The sequence below is a fragment of the Castanea sativa genome, chromosome 6 (assembly GCF_040712315.1).
Source record: "Castanea sativa cultivar Marrone di Chiusa Pesio chromosome 6, ASM4071231v1".
NCBI lineage: Eukaryota > Viridiplantae > Streptophyta > Magnoliopsida > Fagales > Fagaceae > Castanea > Castanea sativa.
In genome coordinates, this window is record NC_134018.1 from 43,993,529 (window position 1) to 44,011,343 (window position 17,815).

At 34.5% G+C, this 17,815-nt stretch overlaps 1 protein-coding gene across 1 annotated transcript; it reads left to right on the top strand.

Annotated features, from left to right (window-relative positions):
- Positions 1–257: 257 nt before the first annotated feature.
- LOC142640016 (uncharacterized) lies at positions 258–3,720 on the top strand. The gene is made up of 5 exons (XM_075814130.1): positions 258–527; positions 770–1,264; positions 2,180–2,405; positions 2,517–2,638; positions 3,319–3,720. Exons 1-5 carry the CDS (start codon positions 258–260, stop codon positions 3,718–3,720), a joined length of 1,515 nt encoding a protein of 504 aa, XP_075670245.1.
- The last annotated feature ends 14,095 nt before the right edge of the window (positions 3,721–17,815 follow it).

The window sequence follows — 17,815 nt, forward strand, 5'->3', positions numbered from 1 at the left end:
AAAAACCCAAAGAAAAAGAAATTCGAACAATTGACTGAAGAAGAACTTTCTGAACATGAAAAAGATGTTAAGAAATAAACAAGGATCATCTTTACTATAGAAATTATTTACTTGATTGTCTATCTGATGATTTGTATGATTATTATGATCAAGCTTACAAATCAGCCAAAAAGATATGAAAGGCATTGAATCAAAAATATGATACAGAGGAAGCTAGATCCAAGAAATATGCATGCAGCCGATTTTTTAGGTTTCAGATGGTTGAAGGCAAGTCCATGGTGGAACAATCCTATGAACTCCAAATGATTTCACAAGACGTTCGATTTGAAGGCATTCAAGTAGATGAACAAATTCAAGTTTCAGCCATCATTGACAAGTTGCCTGAGTCTTGGAAAGAGTTTGCCAAAGTCTTGAGACACAAGCAAAAGGAACTCTCCATTGAATCCTTTATCACCTGTTTGAGAGTGGAGGAAGAGGCAAGGAACCAAGACAAAGCTATGGAACTCCATGGAGCAAATGGTCCTAAGGTAAATTTTATCTCTTCAAATGAAAACATGCCAAAAGCCAATGTAAAAAATAATGACTATGTAAGGCCTAAGAAAAGGAGCTTCAAACATAGGCCAAATGGAAATCAGCCTCAACATAAGACCCACTCTAATCAAAGAAAGAACCAAGCACACCATCCTAAGCATGCTCCAAATAATGGCAGGCATACTAATAATAGCAATTATGCATGTTTTGTATGTGTAAAGCCTGGACATTCTGCTAGAATTGTCGTTTTCAAAAATATGGGCCTATGGCTCAAGCCAATGTCATTGAAGAGCCTCTTGTGACTATGGTTACCAAGATTAATATTCTCGAAGGCTTAGGAGGGTGGTGGATTGATTCTGGGGCAACCAAACATGTTTGCTATGATAAAACTTCGTTCAAGACCTACACCATTTTGGATGAGAAAAAGAAAATTATGCTTGGTGATTCTCATACCATTGAAGTTGTGGGTATTGGAGAGGTGCTTCTTAAATTTACTTCTGGAAGAGAAGTCACTCTCAAAGATGTCTTTCATGTTCCCGACATTAGAAAGAATCTAGTTTCTAGTTTTTTGTTGAATAAGGCTAGTCTCAAACAAATCTGTGAGGCTAATCAATATGTACTCTCTAAAAAGGGCATGTTTGTTGGCAAAGGCTATGCTTGTGATGACATGTTTAAACTTAATGTTGAGATGAGAGAAAATTCTAGTCTTGCTTATATTGTTTCTTGTGTGAATGTTTGACATGGTAGATTATGACATATTAATAACAAATATATGAAAAATATGAGTGGTTTAGATTTAATTCCTAAACTTGAAAATGAACTTGAAAAATTTGAAATTTGTAGCATGACTAAAATTACTAAAAAGCCTCATAAATTAGTTGAAAGAAATACTGAATTACTAGAACTTATCCATTGTGATATTTGTGAATTTGAAGGACATTTGACACGTGGAGGTAATCGGTATTTTATAACCTTTATAGATGATTTTTCAAAATATTTATATGTCTATCTTATGGAAAATAAAAGTGATGCTTTTGAAAAATTATCAATTTTCTTAAAAGAAGTTGAGAATACTTTTGATAAAAAGGTTAAAAGGTTTAGAACTGATAGAGGAAAAGAATATGATACTCTTGGTCTTAATAATTATATTCAATCTCTTGGTGTTGTTCATGAGACTATTGCCCCTTATTCTCCATCTTCTAATGGAGTAGCTAAACGTAAAAATAGGACTCTCATAAATTTAACTAATGTTATGCCTGTTAGTTTTGGGGCACCTAAATATTTTTGGGGTGAAGCTGTTTTAACTGCAAATTTTGTAGTGAATAGAGTACCTCATAAAAAGACTTTTTAAACTCCTTTTGAATTATGGAAAAGATATAAGCAAAATCTAAAATTTTTCAAAGTTTGGAGTTGCTTAGCATATGTGAGGCTACCTAGTCCTAAAAGGTCTAAACTTGGGGTAAAGGCTTCTACATGTGTATTTTTGGGCTATTCTTTATATAGCACAACTTATAGATTTTTTGATATTGATAATAATACAATAATTGAATCTAGAGATGCAATTTTTCATGAAAATAAATTTCCATTTAAATATAAATATAGTGGGGGTTTTGAACAATAAGAGAAATTTGAATGTTCAACATCTAAGTCAAGAGATGTTAATGAATATGAGATTGAACCTAGGAGGAGTAAAAGACCTAGAGTTGAAAAGGTTTTTGGTCCTGAATATTATGTGTATAATTTACAAGGCGATCCTACTTCTTTAGAAGAAGCTTTATCTTCTCTTGATTCAGGTTTTTGGAAAAAAGTCATCAATGATGAGATGGATTCTATTATCTCTAATAATACTTGGAAACTTGTAAATTTATCTCCAGGTTGTAAAACAATTGGATGTAAATGGGTACTTAGAACAATTGGATGTAAAACAATTCTATTATCTCTTGTTACTAAGGTTACGTCTATTAGATTATTGATTGCTATATCAGCTATTTATAATTTGATGATACATCAAATGGATGTAAAGACGGCATTTCTAAATGGAGATTTAGAAGAAGCAATCTACATGGACCAACCAGAAGGTTTTACTATGTCAGGTAATGAGCACAAGGTATGTAGATTATTAAAATCTTTATATGGTTTAAAACATGCAACTAGATATTGGCATGAGAACTTTGATCAATGTTTGCTTTCTAATGGTTTTAAAACAAATGAAAGTGACAAATGTATATATTATAAAACCTTTGATGATGATCATGTTATAATTTTTTTATATGTTCATGATCTTCTAATTTTTGTTCCTAATATGGATATTATAAACGCTGCCAAAATGCTTCTTAAAAATAACTTTGATATGAAAAATTTGGGAGAAGCTAATGTGATTCTTGGCATATTTATAGATCAATCTCATTATACAAAAAAAATTTTGAAAAAAATATAATTACTATGATTGCAAACCTGCAAGTATTCCTTTTGATTCTAATGTGCATTTATTTCTTAGTAAAAACACTCAAAATGAATATGCTAGTATTATTGGTAGTCTTAGATATGTTACTATTTGTACTAGACCTAATATTGCTTATGCTGTAGGAGTTCTAGCAAGATTTACTAGCAAACCTAATTTTGAGCATTGGAATACCATGACTCAATTAATGAGATATTTAAAAAGAACTGCGCACTATGGTTTGCTATATCAAAGATATCCTGCTGTTTTTGAAGGATATAGTAATGCTAGTTGGAACACCTTATTAGGTGATTCTTTGTCTACCATTGGCTATGTATTTACATTAGGTGGTGGAGCAATATGTTGGAAATCTAAAAAAACAACAGATTATTGCTAAATCCACCATGAAGGCAAAATTAATTGCCTTATCTTCAGCTAGTGAAGAAACGGGTTGGTTACGTGATTTATTATCTGAAATTCCCATGTGGGAGAAACCTATTTCACCCGTCTTAATTCATTGTGATAGTACTGCCACTATTGGTAAAGTGCGCAATAAATACTATAATGGTAAATCCAGATCTATTAGAAGAAAACACAGTACTGTGAGATCATACATAAACAATGATACCATAAATGTTGATTATATTAGTACAAATGATAATATTGCAAATCCATTAACGAAAGCTCTAGCTAGAGAAAAGATCTGGAGAGCATCCAAGGGGATAGGACTTAAGCCAAAAGAAGAATAAACTACCTATGAGAATACCCTACCTAGGGGTTGGAGATTCCAAGAACTAGGTTCAAAGGGAAAAACTAATCATAGAGTAGTTTGATTAACATTCACTAAATTTATGTATGAGTACTAATACTCAGGTTCCTTCCTATGGTGTGCGTGCATGTATCTTGTAACGTTATATAAGATGAGTTTTTATTTATTAAAAAACTTTTAATGTGGACTATAGCTCTTATGAGTGGGATGTTAGAGCTATGAGAACATCCTTAATAGCCACACCTAAGTGAGCATGGAAGTGAGGTCGCTTCTTTTAAGAATGGTGCTAGTTCTCTAAATAGCTCATGGATGCTGGGATTAAGCATAGGGCTGTAATGTACTGGCTTAGAAGCTCGCAGTAGAGTATTGGAATATTATGTGTGTGATGTAATGTTTTGTTTCCATACAAAAAGCTATAGTTCAAGACTTAGCTCACTAGTAACTTTGGAACAATGTTGCTAAAACAATAAATGAGGGTTCAAGCCATTGACACTCCCATTATGCATAATGTTCTACTTAATCTAGAATCAATTTTTTCTTATATATATATATATATATATATATATATATATATATATATATATATATTTACCTATTTATTTTTTTATAAAAATAAGTGGGGGATTGATGGATATTTTTATAAAAAATATCATATTTATTTTAATACTCATTTATGTGAATTGAGGAAAGCAATTATCCCTTAATGATAGAGATGTTGATGGTTAAATTTTGAAATTCAAATATAATTCAAAATTTGAATAGCTATTGTTAATGGTTTTTTAATTAGGAAACCTCTGAACATTAACGTGATATTAATACCATCATTGCCAGCATATTTGGTTTTATTACAAATATATACTTTCCATTCTAAACATTTTGTATTCGAACGTTCTTATTTGAATATGACATAATAACATCATATATGGAAGATTTTTTAGCACTTAAGTGTACAGCTATTGTTGAATTATTTTATATTATAATAAGTTACCATATATACACAAGTATTTACTATTTGGTTTAATGGAAAGTAGTCAAAACAACTAGCAATTTTTTGTAATATATATTCAGAAACTTTCAAAAAGATATTGTAATAATATTCATCAACTTTATCTATGGGGCATTAATTTTATAGCATTATGACATTTCCTTTGTTCCCAACGTACAGATTGAGATTTTAGCAAAGATAATATTTGATGTCTGGTTTATATTATATATATATATATATATATAGAGAGAGAGAGAGAGAGAGAGAGAGAGAGAGAGAGGTATTGATTATATATATTGATTTCAATAACTTTATGACCATTTAATTGATATCAAACCCTTTTGATTTTTTGGCTAAGAACAAGTTACATGTCTAGCTCTCTCTATATATATGGAAAGAAATAAAAGTTTTATTAAAGACAAGAGAAGTTTGTTATGTCATGGATAAGAGCTTGCTCAAGAAAGCAAGGTGTCTCTTCAATCCAGGCAGTGAAATCAGAAATGCCAATCGCGTATTTTGCTAATACATGGGCGGCTCTATTACCCTGTCTCCTAACGTGGGAAAACTTTACCTTACAAAACTCCCTACACAACTCTTGCATTCCTTGAACGACAGCAGACACAGAGGAGGGGCGGGTTTGATGCATCACTCAATGCACGGTGAAGAATAAGTGAGCCTCCCTCAATGATAAAGTCTTGGATGCCTATGTCCTTTGCAAACACCAAACTTGTTTCGTACCCCATTGCTTCTGCCTCCACAACACCCAACGACGCATCAATCCTTTTGCTCATTGCAGCTGCTATTCTGCCCTTGTCATCTCTGACAATCACGCCAATACCCACTACTTTCTGTTGCGTAAAAACAGCGCCATCGACATTAACTTTGAAAACATTCTCGGGTGGAAGGACCTATACGCCCTGAGCTTCAGCCACCGTGTCTTTGGTAACCATGCATTCCATGGCAGCCCTATACTCCTCCAAGTATTGCATAGCCCAATAGACCACCTCCCTGCCCGTTTTTCTCTTCCCACCTAATCTTATCACATTCCGATTATTCGACATGGCCCATGCGATACTGACCACCTTTGCCACCATTTCTTTGTCGACACGGTCCCTCACCAACAAGTCCCACAGCAACTCAAGGAACGATTGCACTCTATTTCGGTTAGGCGACATAGCTATTTTTGACCATGACCAAACCTCTCTAGCTCGTGGGCACGTCCAAAACAAGTGACTTGTCATCTCGGCATCCATTCGGCACACATCACAGGTTTGATCTTGCACCACATTCCTTCGTCAAAGGTTAACCTTAGTGGGAAGGATATCCTTGCATGCATGCCATGCAAAATGGCGTGTTTTGTGTGATAAGGATAGGCCCCATAACCTTTTCCAGAAAAGTCACATCTTGTTGTTGTCTGAGCTTGCACCACGATCCACAGAATTTGGAAATTCGCATTGCTACACCATAGGCACTCCTAACACTGAACTTGCCATTAGATGCTTCCACCCATATTAGTTTATATGCAGGAAGGCGAGAGCTTATGGGAATACCTTTTATCAACTTTGCTTCATAAGGCATGAACAAGGCGTCAATTACATTTTTCTTCTAGCTTGCCGTGGCTTGGTCAATCAGTTCATTTACTCTAGTGCCTAGGTGCAGAAACATCCTGGGTGAAGCAACTTTGTATGTGGAGAATGAAGGTAACCATTTGTCACCCCAAACACGGATGCTACTACCATTGCCAACTCTCTACCGTGCTCCTTCTCTCACGAAGTGTTGGGCAGACATAATACTACGCCACGAATAGGAAGGGTTGTTACCAAGTGAAGCTTCAATGAAATCACACCGAGGAAAATATCTTGCCTTGAGCACTCGGGACACCAAAGAGTTTGGATTGGTTTGGAGTCTCCAACCCTGCTTGGCTAGGAGGGCCATATTGAAATATTTAAGTTGCTTAAAACCCATACCACCACAACGTTTTGGCTCACACAGTTTCTTCTAACTAAGCCAAGCTATTCTCTCAAAAGTTCCTTATCATGTTTGTCAACTCTTCGCAAAGTGAATCTAATAATCTAAAGCAACTCATGGTATATGTTGGTATAGCTTGTGCCACTGCCTTAATGAGTACCTTCTTGCTCGCCTTAGAAAGCATATTTTCCTTCCATCCGGCTAGTTTTATATGAAGCTTCTCCTTAATCTCATTGAAGGTATTCCTTTTGTTCTTACCTACCAGCAAAGGCAAACCCAAATATTTCTCATGTTGCTTTATAACTTGTGTGCCAAATTTTTGCTTTATCTCCTCTTGGATTGTAGTGGAGGTGTTTTTACTAAAAAAATAATGATGTTTTGGCTCGTTAAGCTGTTGGCCCGATGCTTTCTCATAAACTCCTAGGATTCTTTGAATGGCATCACATTCTGCAAGAGAAGCCTTGCAAAAGATCAAGCTATCGTCTGCAAAGAAAAGATGTGACACCTTTAGGCCACCACAACACATAGCTACTCCTTCCATTACTCCATTTGCAACTAAGGCCTATATCATTGCTGAGAGTCCTTTTGCACATAAAACAAAAAGATAAGGTGATAAAGGGTCTCCTTGACTGATTCCCTTAGATGGAAAAATATTACCCCTAGGAATCCCATTAATCTTTACAGAGTACGTAACAGTTGTGACAAATTGCATAATAAGCCTCCTCCATTATTCATCAAAACCCTGCTTTTCCATTATTTTGTCCAATCAAACTCACTCCACCTTATCATATGCCTTGCTTATATCAAGTTTCAGAGCCATCTCCCCTACCTTCTCCCCTTTTTTCTGACTAATATGGTGCATAGTCTCAAAAGCTACAAGGACATTATCAGTGATTAACCTGTCATGCACAAAAACAATTTGGGTATCACTAATAATGGAAGGTAAAATTTTCTTTAACTTGCTAGCTATGGCTTTGGATGCAATTTTGTACACCATGTTACCTTCTTTGGCATCTTTACTTTAGGAATAAGCACAATATGAGTTTTATTAAAATCAAGAGAGATAATACCACGATTAAGAAAATTCAATATCGTTGTTGTGACCACCTCACCACTTATTGCCCAAAATTGTTGGAAGAACAGAAGAGGCATGACATCCAGTCCTGGCACTTTTAATGGGTACATTTGCTTCAAAGCCAATTTAACCTCTGCTTCGGTAAAGTCTCTAGTCAGCGCCTGGTTCATTGATAAGTCACCTTTGGCCGGACTGCTTGGATCATTTTTGAGAATTCTGTAGGCTGACTGGTGGTAAACAACTCATTATAGTATGCCACTTCCACCTCCTCCACCTTTTCATCTTCCGCATGCCAAATCTCGTGATCATCCAAGATTCCTTCAATGAAAATCTTTTTTGTTGGGTTGAAGTTTCGCATGGAAAAAGCTTGTGTTTTTATCCCCTGACTGAGACCAATTAAGCCTTGACTATTGTCTCCACATATCGTCCTCCTTCTCTAGCCAACAATTCAGATCGGTTCGGGTACCCTTTAGCTCCTGGTTGATCTCATGGGATGGAGGTTGGAGTTCCAGCCACTTAAGTCGTTTCCGTAACTCCGCTACCATCCTTCCCATGTGCCCAAACTCCCTTTTGTTCCAGACTTCTAAACTGGCACGACATTTACCTAAGCAATTCTCAAGGACACCTCCTGTGCTAACCCTCTTTCCTTCCTCCCATGCCTCCTTTACCACCTCTTCACACCTTTGGTCTCTGAACCACATTGATTCAAATCTGAATGTATTCCGTGCCTTCCTTTTCCTCCGTGTTTGCATCGTTCGGAAGGCTAGGGGCAAATGATCCGATACTGAGGAAGTAAGGTGGAAAATTTTGGCCTCAGGGAAAATATTCATCCACTCCGATGTTGCCAAAGCTCTGTCCAGTCTCTCCTTTATTTGCATGCCATCAGCCCGGTGATATATCCATGTGAATTTTGGGCCATTGAAACCCAAGTCATGGAGACAACAAAACTTAATAGTGTCAATGAAGCTCTTCATCTGCTGTTGTAGTCTATCACTCCCACCCTCCTTCTCCGAAGCTCTTGTAATTTCATTAAAGTCGCCAATAGAGAGCCATGACAATGTTGAAGTTCCTTTCAGGTGTCTGAGCTTTGCCCACGACTCAGGTCTTTTCACTATATCTGGATTGCCATAAAAGCCCGTGAAGTGCCACCATCCTACACCTACCCCACCATCCACTAATGCATCAATATGGGTCTGAGAATATGTCTGAACCTCCACCGTTATCCTTTCCTTCCAAAGCATTGCCAAACCCCCACTCTTCCCCTCACTTGGTACTATTAGTCCATGTTTCACGTTACACTTGCCCTTTACTATTTCCATCCACTCTCTGTTCGATTTCATCTCCATAAGGAAGACTATAATGGGATCTTCATTGCTGACTACCTTTTCCAAGGCTTTAACTAACCGAGGGTTCCCAAGCCCCTGGCAGTTCCAACTGATGAGACTCATTGGACCAGGCGGGACTACTCAACAGCCTTCGTCGATCCTAGGTGTGTCACCATAAGAATGCTCAAGCTACTGGTTTCCTCGTCCAACTTTAGTTTCTTTTCGATGCACGTAATTTCAGAAGGATCAATTTTAAAAACCTCACGTTTTCTTTTTGGGTCATTCTCCAAATAAATACATTCCATCCTATCCTGGCTTGTTGAACTCGAGTGTAATCTAGCCTAACAACGCCTTTTTGGTCTTTCTTTAGGCACCTCATTAAACCCAACATGCCCACTATTCGGTCCAGTAGAGTAATTAGGGATGGTTGAGGCCTTACTCTTATTTTTCTTAGGCCCACTTTTACTACTTTTTCTTCGTGCATTAGCCTCAACCTGGCCCACTTCAAATTTGACTTCCATGGGGGACAGCTTAGGTTTTTGGAAAGGCAAGTCAGCTATTTCCTTTTTCGAAAACTGTGATAGAGATCCTAGATTTTCCGTTATGCTTACGTTACTCCCGATATGCTGCTCCTTGCCATATATAGCTAGAGGTGGATCTGAATTGGGAATGTTTGAATTCAAAAAAGCAGGATCAGTATTGATTGCCTCATCAATCTCCTTTATCCTCGCCTCAAAATCCAAGATTTGTGTATGTGGGTCCACCGTGTCAGTGCCATGCATGTGGTTTTCGCTCTGTACGTCGTTGCTGCTCCTCACGTCCACAGACATCGGCGCCAATTGAGCTTTAGTGATCATGTCTCCAGCACCATTGTTGACCTCCCACTAGCCTTTGAGCTTTCTATCATGTCCGTATGGTGGGCCAAACGCCTTCCCTCAGTCCATCATGGTGGAGTCCGGTTGGTACCCAAGCTGTCAAACCTTTCACCTCTATTATCGTTTTCCTCGCCAGACTGAACTGAAGAGCTTTGAGCCACGGACTGAACTGTTGCTTCTCCCCCGATAGAGTGCCCTTGTTGCTTAGCCACATGTCGCACTCTTTATCATCATGCGTAAGGTGTCCACACCAGTAACACATATTCGGCAACCGTTCATACATAAACAAAACCCAGCCTTCTCTACTTTGATCCCAAGTAATCATTCTGCCCCTGTTCAACAGTTTTGTGACATCCACCACCACTCTGACTCTCATGAAATTACCACCTTTCATCTCGGCCCCATCCTTTGGTCTTTAAATCGGACCTAGAGTTGCTCCAAGACTTAACGCGGCCTCCACCGTCATCAGCGAGAATGGAAAATTATGAATCTGGACCCAAAAGGACGTTCTATCGAAACTGAGTTCTTGGATCGGGCATGAACCATTATATCGTTGTAAGACCACCAAGTGTTTGTCAAAGGCCCATGGCTCACCTTGAAGAACCTTCTCTGCATCCACCTCCAGCTCGAAAGCTATTAGTAAGATGTTATCGCCTGCTACGCTCACTTCAAAGTTTCGTTTAGGATGCCAAATTGGTCTGAAAGTTCTCGCCACTGCCTCAATGTTGATCGATCTTCTGGTGAAAAACTTTGCGGCAAGTACAAACTCCGACGCCTTTTTGTTTTTTAAGAGGTCACACTTCTTTCCCTTCGCTTCAGATAGTGACATCTTCTTCCACCGCTGAGCAAGATCCTCTATGGTGCGTCAATGGTAGCGCACCAACCAAAACCCAGCCCTCCTAGCACTAAGAGTACTAGAGGGAACAAAACGTCATTCTCAGGGAGAAGGGAACAAACTATACTACAGGGGATGAGAGGGGACCTACTCGCACCCTGAGAACTCAAACCCGGATAAAAGATTAATTGTTTTCCTAAACACTTACCATCTACTGTTTCTTACTATACACAAAAATATTTTATTTTTTACTAAATTTTCTGGGAAAAGAAAGTACTACAGAGAGCTTATATCCTACGAGTAGTGTAGGCTTGCAAGGATAATCAGCAAAGGTGGCTGGGCTATTGTATCCTAGGGACAACGTGCAGTAATATTTTGTCTAAGTATATCGGATATACTGTAGATGGCACAATTTTTCTCAAAAAAGTGACTTGGTCCACACCTCTTCTCCGTCACTTCTTTTGGTAGAATCAAATTGTGTAGTTTCCAAGGAAAATTTAGGTATTATCTCTCATTTATTTCCAACAGATAGTACACAAATTGGCCATGATATACCAAGTTACGTTTTGACTTTGTTGACAAAGTAGTTAACTTACCTCCAAGTAGTAATCCTCAGAATATAACAGAGTAGCAAATATAAGCCTTATAAGTTGAAGGAGACAAAGGGTGTTTCAGAACTTGAGGCACAATGTCTCTCTTGATCAGACATTTGATATGATATCCACAAGACTAGCAATATAATATGGTTTACTCTCAATAAACACATTTCTAAGTTCTTGTACTTTCAGAAAAAAAGAAGAAGAAGATCTTGTACAAGATCTCACTATGTATCTCATCTCATGCTAATATATATTATCATTGTAAGATTTGACAAAAATAATAGTAATTTGTGACAGCCTATTTCATAGAAAGGATCTACTACATTGATTAATTATCCACATAATGTTTTTTGAGTTTTTCATTCATTTTCAATTTAGCTTTAGTAAATAAGAGAGAGATCCATACAGTTAGTAATTTGTGAGCTCCAAATCCAATGGTGGGATTGATTATGAATCTGATAGCCCATTAGGGCAAAGAGTTGGAGTTGGGTAAGCTAGCCTAATGGGAATGGGATTTACAAATTATAATATAGCTCCCTTGGCCAAGCCTAACATATAGAGCATGCACTCCGTTCAAGTTTCAGACTTTAACTTCCTACCTAGCTTTTAGTGATTGAGGATAGAAAGTATAAATTATAAAACACTGAGACAGACTACAGAGTGAGAGTAAAAAAAAAAAAAAAAAGGACTCATGTTTTACACAGTACTCAACTTTAGATATATCTGAGTACTGTGTTTGTTTGAATTTTTGTTTTTGTGTTTTTTAAGAAACTAGTTAGGGCAGGACGTGCAAGGCATGTAGTTGCCATGGAAAAAAAATAGTGAGTAAAGTCAATTCTAAACTTTATTTATAACACAAAACAAAGATATAAACCATTTAATTTTTAAAGTACATAGAGGTTTACATTAATTAAAAGAGACATTAATTTTAAGAATTTTGATAATTATGTCATAAAAATTTAATCTCATTCGTATGAGAATTTTGATCACACACAAAATTAGGGTAGATATTTAACATATAAATATCTATTTTACTATAATAGTTTTTTAGTACCCATTTGCTAAATGTAATATATCCACTTACTAAAAACTTCTAAGAATGATAACAAATATCATCATCTTCCAACAATAAATAATTGAGTTCAGCTGAGAAAAGAAAAGAAAAAGATAACAAAAGGCATATGTCATCGAATTTTCCATTAGGTAAATTATACGTTACAAAAATTTAAACCTAGAAAATCTATGTTCTTTAGATAACAAATAAAACACCTTATATCATTATTCAAACTTTCCAAGAATTACTTCCATCTAAAACTCAAAATACGAGAAGAAAATTTTTGGAATATAAAAATTTAATGGGAGTATTTTAGATATTACACAATAAAATATTTTAAGAATCATAAGTTTTCATTAGGGTTTAACTGAGAGAATAACAATATGACATGTTCACTATTTTCCAAAATATTAAAGAAAAATTTGTTTGATTTTAAATTTTAAGGAGGAATTATAAACCACCTCAAACATAAAGTATGAAAAATGTTTTTGTTCTAAGTTTTTGGTTTTGTTTTTGTGTGTAAAGCTATACGTTTTTACTTGAAATGGTGCGCAAAGAAAAAAAATAAAAAAAAGTCAATCCTAGAAAACTGTATGTGAAATAGTGAATATGACTTAACAAAGTTGAATGAACCAACAAAACATTTATAAAAACACAACAGAATGACACAACATTTTCATAATACATGTATAATTTTGTTATATTTTATTTTGATTTGTAAAGAATTAACAGCTCAATAGTTTTGAAAATATTGTGACGACAACAAAATGTCTTAACATTTTCACAACAGAAATGTTATGTCCACGACATTTTCACAACAAATCACAAGTAGTAAGTTGTTATAGGTTCTTATTGGTGGGCAAAAAAGTAATTTTATTGGCAAGTTTAAATTAGAACCAATAATAATTTACCACCTATAATTTGTTATGAAAGTGTTATGAAAAATGTTGTAGAAGTAGCAATTCTTTTTTCACAATACATTTATTTTTAATTGTGGTTGGTTCTAATATGATATTTTATTATTTTATTTTGACCTATAAGAAATTATCACCTCAACAACTGTGAAAATATTGTCCCAATTTGTTATGTTAATATTTTATTAAACTACGAAACAGTGCGAATTGGATAAGCTAAAAATAATATAGCAAAGTTATTGTAGCTTTACTGCATTCACACAAAAAATAAATAAAAAAACAATCAGTGAAACTGTGCAAATTATACAAATCAAAAATACTGTAGCGAAGCTACTATAACCTTTTGCATTCACTCTTTTTGTATATAGATATAAAGAATTAATACCTCAACAATTGTGTTGTAACAATTTTTGTATCATAATAACAGCTCCTAAACCAAAATACACACACACACATATATATATATATATATATATATATTAAAAAATAAAAGAAACAAAAACACAAGCATGTAGCTTAAACCAAACTGGTGTACTTATAAAAAAATAGAAAGAAATATGTCAATTCACCAAATTGAAGTGGTGCATTTTTCTATTGACCAAACTAAAGCTTTTATAGAAAGTATTAACTTGACTAAGCCAAAAATGACTATAGATAGAGCTATTGGCTCTTTTTATATATAGACTAGTGTAGGTGGAATGTTTGAGTGAAAAAATTAAGATAGAATTTTTATTTGAAGAAGTATGAATCTATATTTATAAAAAATGTTCTTCCTCAAAAAAAAAAAAAAATATATATATATATATATATACATAAAAAATGCATGTTATACAAAGTTAATCTTATTCGTATACAAATTTTAATACCTATATGCTAAAGGCAATATCCACTCATTAAAAATAATAACAAATATCATCATTTTCCAAAAATAAGCAATTGAGTGTTGCTAAATCATTGTCATAATATTTAAATTTTCACAATGAATGATGTCATATGCTACAATTGAAACTCTTCATCAAAATACCTTCAACCATACACAATGAAAATTTTGTCATTCATGCTTTCTTCTATATCATTCTACATGAGTCTAGTTGCAATCTTTAGCTTAATTAGTTTTTAATGAACACCCATTTTAGGCAAGAAAAGGAAATTAAAAAAAAAAAAAAAAAGATAACAAGAGGCAAAGAATTAAGATACCTTATATTATCATTCCAACTTTCTAAACATTACTACCATCTAAAACTCAAATATCTGAAGAAAATTTTCAGGATGTTAAAATTTAGTAGGAGTATTTAGACATTACACAATGGAATATTTTAAGAAGTATAAACTTTCATTAGAGTTTAATTGAGAGAATAACAATATGACATATTTGTTCTTTTCCAAACTATTAAGGAGGAAATTGCTTGACTTTAAAGTTTAAGGGGGCACTGTGAATTGCCCCATAAAGAATGAAAAGTATTTTAATCCTAAGTTTTTCTTTTTTTTTTTTTTTTCTTTTTTTTTTTTTTGTTTTGTTTGTGTGTGTGTGTGTGTAAAAATGTGTTTTCACTTAAAATGATGCAGAGAGGGAAAAAAAAAATCAACCTAAGAAAACTAGTTGTGAAACAATGAATTTTGGCTTAATAAAAATTAACTAACAAATTTTTTTTTTCTTAAAACAAAAAGAATAGCACAACATTTTCATAATACCTTTATAACTTTGTTATAATTTACTTTGACTTGTAAAAAATTGACACCTCAACAATTGTGAAAATATTTTTATGATAACAAGATGTCTTAACACTTTCATAAGAGAAATGTTATGTCCACAACATTTTCATTGTAAATTATAAGTAGTAGGTTGTTATGGGTTGTTATTGGTTGGCAAAAAAGTAATTTCACCGCTAATTTTAAATTAAAATAACAATTTACCACCTAAGATTTGTTATTAAAATACTGTGGATGTAGTACTTTTTTTTTGCAATACCTTTATTTGTAATTGTGGTAATAGCATTAATTACTAAGTGTTATGTCTACAATATTTCTACGATACTTTTACAACAAATTTTGAATTGTAAGTTATTAATGATTCTAATTTGAACCCACAACTAAAATTATTTTTCCCACAAATAATAGGAAATAATGACTTGTTACTTAAGATTTATTATGAAAATGTTGTGGGCATAATATTTTTTTAATGTTAAAAATTTCTTTCTCACCAAACTCACCTTTTTGGCTTGTTACAAAAGGCAAAGGTTGAATAAACCAAATGTACTTTAGCTAGAGTCATTGGCTCTTTTTATATAATTAGTAGATTTTGGACCAACATAGAGCCCAAAATCCAAATCTTTGAAACTTTGTAAGCTATTCAACTAAGGTTTTTGAATTTTAATCATCCAAATCTAAATTCATTTATCCAAATCCTCATCCAAACACTATTCTCTAAGGAAGCCTATGTGATATTATTATTAGGCTTTGTTGATGCTTCGACATACGGAGTTTGGTTTTGTTTTATTTAACTTTCTAAATTACTTAACCAGTGATTATTTTGAAAGTTTCATTCCTACTGATATGATTTCCATGAAGATAATTGCTGAATTTGTTAATAGGTGATTTCTTCTCTGATAATTGCTAATATATATATTAGTTTCAAATGTTAGTTGAATACGCAACAAAACAATCATCAGATTTCATTGTACGGACATGTTTATAATAGCTTTTATCCATTTCAAAATATGTTGACAAATTGCTTAGGACTAGTTGAAGATTATTCCTATTAGCAATCAAAGTCCCAAACGTTTCTGAATTTTGCATTTAATTATTTTGGTTCTAGCAAATTTGTTATAGGAGAGGAAAATTAATTTATCTCTATCTTGGGTTCTTTTGTAGGCTTTGAGTTTCAAGGATTGTTTAATATATATTACTCTTGAGACTTTGATCGTTTTAATACAATGGTGATGAACTGATGATACTCTTTTTGACTCTAATGCTTGTTGGATTAATTGCAAATTCGATGAAAGCTAACCCTTCTCAAGTAGAAGAATTTGAAGGAGAGAATAGCGAAAAAGAAGAAGATAAAGATGAATATGATTACAAAGATGAAGGTTTGGTAGTGCTGAAAAGTTGTCTAACTTAACTAATCTTGTTTTAAGAGTGTCTCTAGTTGCTGTATATTCTGATCATAGCATTCAATTTTGGAAAAGTCAAGGTTTTCTTTAGAGATAATTACAGTAAACTTACTTGTGGTATGACCCGTTTTCACTTTACCTACTCGTGGATTAAAACTTTACACTTTGCCCACCTGAGGTTAGTTCTGTTAGCCTTCCATAACCCACCTCTGCGTTTGCCGTTAGAAAAACACATTTTTAGGCAAAAACAAATATAACAAGAATAAAAAAGTTAGGGTTTTTTCATTACTCATGAACTTCAATGAGAACAAAGTGGAGGAACAACACATCAATCAAATGGCTCAATGAAATTATTTTTAATCTATAACAATATCAACAATTTCACAACAACTCAAAATTTTGAACCAAATTTTACAAGAAGACCAACATCTCAAAACAACCAGCAACATTATCAATAAAGAGAGAGTAAGATAAAGATAAGCCAACAACTGAAGTGTGAGGTATAGAAAAATCTAGCCGTGGGTTTGGATTATGGTAGATTAGCCATGGGTTTGGTGTCGTGGTGGTGGCTTCTAGGTGCTAGATCGGAATGTAAGACAGGGAGATAATTCCAGAAACACGTTTTGAGAGTGGATTTGGTTTCTTATTGTTGTGGATTGACCTTGATCTCAACTTGTCCCTCTCCTAATTTCTGGCCTTTTCTACACAACCAAACACCACCAAGGAAAGAAAGAAAGGAACCTTCCAACTTAGAAGTCAAGTATATAAGTACAATAAACCTATCAACCAATCCCAAGCATGGTTGAACTAAGATTCAACCGTGATTGACTTTGTCTTGTATAAATGTAAAGCGCTAGAAGTTAAAACTGGAATGAAAAAAAAAGGTCGAATAAGACGCTGAAGCGGGTAGAGCTTGCCAAATGCGTGAGATTCTGAGAACGAAACTCGCAGTTAGCACTCCAGCTTTGACTTCTACCACCCAAACCCACTTTCATACTTTCCTTCACCTACCACCCCACAAAAATCATTACTCTCTCAAGGAAGGTTGTGTTGAAGAGGGGGACAAAGATTTGACAGCAAGTGGACTACAGAAGTTCAGATATGATAACTCAAGTGACTCTCTGCTTTTAAAATTTCTAACTTTTTGATTCTTGTTATATTTGTTTTTGCCTAAAAATGTGTTTTTCTAATGGCAAACGGAGAGGTGGGTTACGGAATGCTAACGGAACTAACTTCAGGTGGGCAAAGTGTAAAGTTTTAAACCACGGGTAGGCAAAATGAAAACGGGTCATACCATAGGTGGGTTTACTGTAATTATCCCTTTTCTTTATATGA